A 6,342-nucleotide genomic window follows, 5' to 3' on the forward strand; every position below is an offset into this window, starting at 1 on the left:
ATGCAGGTCTCAAGACATCTTTCATGACGGGATCTTAAAATTGGAAACACTCATAGCTCCTGGCAAATACCTTCCCCTACGTACAGATGTAAAAGAAGCACAATTCCAGAGACGAAGTAAAATCTCTAGCACTGCCAAGCAGGAGAAACAATGGTTTCTCCTGCAGAGCTTGAGCGCGCGCTCTGGGATTCCGCAGCGCGGCCTTCTGCTCCACTCACAAGGAGGCGGGACAGCCCGATTCCCGCGGTTTGGTCGCGCCATGGGCGGACGGTTTGAATGACGGAAGTGACGAAGGATTGGTGCTGGCCGCCGCGCAGGCGCACAAACGGTTGTTGGGAAGTTGAGCTGCTGGGAGTGCTAGGGGTTTCTTTCTCTGAGTTACGACGCCCAGACCCTGGCTTTCCGGTTCCCAGGTGAGTGACGTGGACACAGGCTCCTGAGGTCCAGCAAGTGGGAGTGTGCCCCGAAGAAAGTGGGTCCTGGAACGCAGGCCGGTCTGCGTCTCTTTGGCTTGGGCGGCAGAAGTCTCTGCCTGCGGGCGGCTGGCAGCTGTGACGAGCGCCGGTCAGGAGGTGCATCCGGACTGGACCCGCCTGCCTGCAGCGGGTGGCTTTGCGTGACCCCAGGGCGCCCGTCGCATGGATCTCTGCTGCATCCTTCGGGTCCCTGAGCTTCCGGGCCGGGGGCGGCGTGAGGATCGCGGCTGCAAATGTGTCTCCAGGTCACCCGAGAATGGCCAGAATTCCTTGCCTGGGGTCGTTTTTGCAAAGAGCGAATTCTGTTGGGGTTCTCCACTGTTAATTCTCTGGTATAAGGTTATTTCACAAACTCAGCTTTTAAAAGTGTCACCCAAGTGAGTCTTTAATACTTAAAGTATGTTTAGCGGTTTCATTATGATTAAATCACATAATCAGAACAGTCGTTGGGTACAGAAGAACAACGCTTACATAGATTAAGAAAACAAGACAAAAATGACTTCAGTTACCTGACTTCCTCCTCATTGGCAGTGTTGAGTCTTGAAGGTACATTTTGTGATAACCATGTGTCATGTGTTGTTTAATCCTCAGGATGGAATCTTTCTAGATATGTAGGATCTTCTCCCTTATTAGAGAGTAGTAAAACGTAAAATTTAACAACCCACATCTGTAGGAATAAGCAATTTAATGAGTGGGGCAGCAAAGGAAACTTCCTTAAGTAGTTTCCGACTGATAGGTATAGAAAGAATAATGGAAATACAAAATAACGTTTGCTAAACAGCACAGCGATTGGGCAGACAACAGTTGTGAGTGGGTACTGACTGGGCAAAAGTATGGTGAGAAACATGGTATTTGTGTTGCCTTTATTATCCAACCATCAGATACTTATAAAGGGAAAAGCAGTAGCTACCATAGAGAAAACTGGTAAAATGCATCTTAACCAAGTGAACAAACTCACCAGTCATAGATATACTGACATCATTTACCTCTTTTTGTTGTTGTTGTTCTTTTATTGAGTTCATTGGTACATTTTAGGTATACAGTACAGTTACATTCATTATTGGGATCTTGTACCTTTACATGACAGTTCTTGGTTCTCATTTTTTCCCCTTGTCCCTGCCCTCCCTTCACCCCCTCCTTCCCTCCCCATTTACACTTTATTTCCATTTTTTTCATTTTCTCCTATTTTTTCTTTTCCCTTATTACCTTTCCCCTACCCTTCTCACTTTCCCTACACCTTTAGCCCTTTTCCTATTTCACCTGGTCAATTATCTCATTAGGATTTTATGTACTATTATAGATTTTCACACCAGAGAAACTTTTCAGTATTTACACATGTGTGACTTATTTATTTCACTTAGGAGTATATCCTCAATATGTATCCATTTTCCTATTAATGAATCTAATTTCTCATTCTTTATGGCTGAGTAGTATTCCATTTTATAGAAAAACCACATCTTTATCCAGTTTCCAACTGATGGGCAAATGGGCTCTTTCCAAGTTTTAGCTACTACAAACTGTGCCGCTATAAACATAGGTGCGTATATGTTACTGTGATATGATTTTTTTTTATTTTAAATTGAATTTATTGGTACATTCTAGGTAGACAGTACAGTTACATTCATTACTGGGATCTTGTACCTTTACATGCCAGGTCTTGCTTCTCATTTTTTCTCCTTGTCTCCGCCCTCCCTTCACCTCCTCCTCCCCTCCCCACCTTCAAACACTTTAATTCCATTTTTACATTTTCTCATATTTTTTTCCTTTTCCCTTATTCCCCTTTCCCTATCCTCACTGTACCCACACCTTTGGTCCTTTTCTTCCTATTTGTGATATGATTCTTTTAATTCTTTTGGAAAGATACCCAGCAGAGGGATGGCTGGGTCAAATGGAACCTCTAATCCCAGCTCTTTGAGGTATCTCCATATTGATTTCCATAATGGTTGCACCAGTCAGCCCTCCCACCAACAATGGAGAAGGGTTCCTTTTTCCCCACAACCGTGCCAATATTTATTGGTTGATTTCTTGATAGCAGCCTTTCTTTGTGGGGTGAGGTGGAATCTCAGTGTTGTTTTCATCTGCATCTCTCAAATGACCAGTGATTTGGAACATTTTTTTCATATATTTACTTGCCGCTTTTACTTTGTCTGAGAAGTGTCTGACATCGTTTTCCTCTTGATGTGATGCACTGAGAAGAGTATATCTTCACTACAGTGGAGTTCTTGCTGGAAATACTAACTTCAGTCTACTACAAGAAAAAAATAGGTAAATTCAATTGTGCTGAACAAAGAACTAGCCAGTATGTTTTTTGTTGTTTTGTTTTTTAAGTCTTAGAGTCTTGAAATAAAAGACTGAGGAACTGTCCAGTATTATAAGACATGTTCGTGAGATTGTTTATTAAATGAAGTTACTCTGTTTTGACATGAGAGTCCTGTTGAAGCTAGTAGGAATGACTGTGTGTACCTGTGTGGAGTCCTTTATGTGAATTTACTCACTGAATATGTCATTCATTCAGTCAACACACTTAATAGCTACATAGGTATGAGATGTTGTTTTTAGAATTTGGACATAAAACAGTGAATGAGACCGTACTTTTCTTCATTGAGGCTATATTCTGATAGAGAATTCGCCTGCAGGGTATTAGTTCCTTTTAACCCACAATCTCCAGGTCTTATTTTATTTTCACCTGATTAAAAATAGTATCCATTGATAGTATGTGAAATCTTATTATATTTACTTGACTGTTATGGTTTTTAAAAACCATACCTACCATCTTCAGTTGTTAGGAATCTATCTACAAAGAACAAACTGTAATTGAAAATTTAGTGGAGTTAGTACCAAGACAGCATAAAATTAATATCTATGTGAATATACATTATAGGTGAGCAAGTTAGGAATGAATGTGTGAAACAGAAACTACTAGTGAACACTTTAATGAAAGCAATGTGGCTTAAGTTAACTTCAGAGAGATGTAAGTATCCAGTAGTAAAGTTTTCCTGCCTGGTCATTGTGAAGACCTGAGAAATACTGACTTTTATCCTCAGATAAAAGTATGGTTGTGTATTGATGTGAAGCACGTGCACGTGTGTGTATAGATATCTACCTATCTATCTATATATATAGGAACAACTGATATCATAATCACATGAGAAGGGTTTTCAAAATATGCAAACTCTAGATTCTTATGTTCTTTCCATTCCTCCCTACCATACTCCCCCAGATAGGGTCATATTAAAATCTAGTGTAAAAGTACCAGTAGAAGAATCAGTCTGGGAATTCAAACACTTGATACATCCAAAGAAAATTATTTTAGAAGTTTTTTTTTTTTTAGTAGTCATTCATTTAAAAATCAAACAGGTGAAGTTATTGAAGTAGTGTTTACTATAGTATATAGTACTAGAGACCTCTACAGTAGGTTCCAATCTCCTGCCCAGTGTACAACACAGGGTTGAAGAAAGACTCAAAGACAGAGTAAAGAAGAAAGTGAGGAGTCCAACCCACTGATTTTTATTGGTAAAAATGTGGGGTAAAGGGGAATACATGTAAGGACATGTAGATGTGCAGTTGCTATGGATGCTAATGCAGGCAAGGCTCTAAAAGAAAAGACAAAGCATTCTCAAATTAGGAACAGAATAGACAAAATATAGGGTTGTAATTAGAACCTTTTCCTTCTAGTTCAGGTTTTAATTGTGGGAATGGAATTAGGGTAAGAGTCACTCTGACCTCACAGGTAGTCTTTGGCCATACTTACTTCTCAAAACAAGCCAGTTGTGGGGTTAACTCTTCACATCCTGCATTGCTTACAGCCTGCTTTGGGGATAGTCACTAAGGCAGTCCTTCATCTGTAGCCTGTGGGATTAATGATTCCATGAATTATGATGATGATTGGTGATCAAGTTATATGCAGCAGACTGGAAGCTAAATCAAATGACCAGGAATCTTTGAAGTTATAGCTGTTTTATTGTAATGAACAGATTGTGTCAGTACTAACATGTTAAATTATAGTTGTGAAAGCATTCTATGTGGAAACATGTTTTTTAAGTTTTTAAGTTTTTGTGCTTTTTTACATTTAAGTATGGAAACTGAAAATCCCAATCACAAATAAGTCAGGTTCAAGATACTACAGGTAAAATATTCTGTTATAGAACAGGAAAAAATTCTCTGAAGAAATTCTGCTCTATTCTTTATTTCCTCTTTCCCACCCCTCTAAGAACTACTGATCAAAGTGCTAGATTTATAGTAGCTACTTATAATAAATAAATTGGAATTTTTTTACTGTATTTGCATGTGTATAGACCTTTAAATGTCAAAAGTATTAATGTGAATTCCTACAACTTTACTCTTTGCTACTCTATTTCAGTGGTTATTATCTTTTTTTTTTTTTAAGTTTCAGGTCCTTTTTATGTAAATTACACAGAAATGAAAAGAAAAGTAGTGAATTCTGGCAAGCTGAGATTGAGTCCTAATGAGGAAGCCTTTGTTTTGAGGGAAGATTATGAAAGAAGACGAAAACTAAGATTGCTACAGGTGTGACTTATTTGGAATGAAGTTTTAATTGTATTCTCCAAATCACTTGTACTTTTTATTTTAGCATGTTCTAAATGAAATGTTTTGTTTGAAAACCTTTTCTTTTTTTTTAGTATCTGTGCTGCTGACTAGAGAATATATATGTAAAAATATTTTTAAATGGTCTGTAATACATGAAGGTTAGAAAGACTTTGAAGAAAACTTATTGGAAAGATTATTAGCTTCTGAGACAAATTTACAAGGATGTTATAGATTATTGTTTTCTAACAATCTAAAATAAGAGTTAAAGTCTGTGAAACATGTTTCAGATTCTGTTCAGGTGCTGTTCTGCTGTTCTAGAATTGAAGACAGTATATGTCAGAAATGGGGTTCTCATCTGGCCTTACCTGTACTTTTCTGGGCTATGCATTTTTGAATCATGATTACCACTTTAGCATTTTATGCATTGTTAGGGTTATGCAATGCCATTAAGAGTTTAAGGGAACAAAAATTTAATAAGCAGTCTTGAGGTTTGGGAGTCTAGGTTAGATCCTCTAACCTAGGACTCTGCATGTACTAGACACACTACCACTGAGCTATATCCTCAGCCTGAGATTCTTGTTTTTTCTATATCACTTGGATAGTTTTGCTTTATATAGTTCTTATCTAATATTATGTTAATATTCAGAAGACTTGATAGATGAATAGAATGCATTTGGGTTTCTGTTTCTAGATAGCTTTTCAAAAAAGTCTAAGCTTCCTTTCATATAATCCTTTAAATATTCTTCAGGTTCGAGAACAAGAAAAGGATATTGCCTTACAGATAAGAGAAGACATAAAGCAGAGGAGGTATCAGCAGTTTGCTCGTTTGGCAGAGGAGCTAAGGGCAGAATGGGAAGAATCACAAACTCAGAAAATACAGAACTTGGAAAAACTGTATTTGGAAAGTTTAAAAAATATGGGAGAGGGACATCGACAGGCCAAAGAAAATGTGAGTGAGTTATTACACTACCTGATTATAGCAGTAATAATAGTAAAAGTAAATTATATTTGTTGAATTCTTGTATAATAAAAATATTTTTGTGTATAGATTTTGTTTTGGACTACCTGAGCTTTTTTTAATCAATTTAACATAAATTAAGAATAATAGTATGTTCATTTCCTAGAAAATCAGGTCAAATAAAATTTCCCTGTAATATTTAAATTAGCATTATCCTCTTCTAATTTTTGTTTACCTACATAAATCAAATAACTTTAAGTCATTGCCTCATACATTTTGGATAGATTCAGTAGGATGAATTCAAATTTCCCATTTCAGTATCATTCCTAATACCTTTCAACACATATGATTTATGTTATA

General features: G+C 37.4%; 1 protein-coding gene across 13 annotated transcripts in view; it reads left to right on the top strand.

Annotated features, from left to right (window-relative positions):
• The first annotated feature begins 316 nt into the window (after positions 1-316).
• Cep295 (centrosomal protein 295) overlaps positions 317-6,342 on the top strand; it is a 49,365-nt gene continuing 43,339 nt past the window's right edge. For 10 of the 13 annotated variants that reach the window (XM_010633671.2, XM_033764277.1, XM_033764280.1 and 7 more), the window contains exons 1-4: positions 317-413; positions 2,632-2,741; positions 4,864-5,003; positions 5,773-5,973. In XM_010633671.2, coding sequence (XP_010631973.1) covers positions 4,896-5,003; positions 5,773-5,973 — 309 coding nt within the window. In that variant the 5' untranslated portion in view covers positions 317-413; positions 2,632-2,741; positions 4,864-4,895. Of the gene's footprint in view, positions 414-2,631; positions 2,742-4,863; positions 5,004-5,772; positions 5,974-6,342 lie in introns of those variants that run through there. The other 3 variants (XM_033764278.1, XM_033764279.1, XM_033764283.1) reach the window with 3 other exon arrangements.

The sequence above is a fragment of the Fukomys damarensis genome, unplaced genomic scaffold (assembly GCF_012274545.1).
Source record: "Fukomys damarensis isolate Sample0158 unplaced genomic scaffold, DMR_v1.0_HiC HiC_scaffold_16, whole genome shotgun sequence".
In the NCBI taxonomy this organism is placed as follows: Eukaryota; Metazoa; Chordata; class Mammalia; order Rodentia; family Bathyergidae; genus Fukomys; species Fukomys damarensis.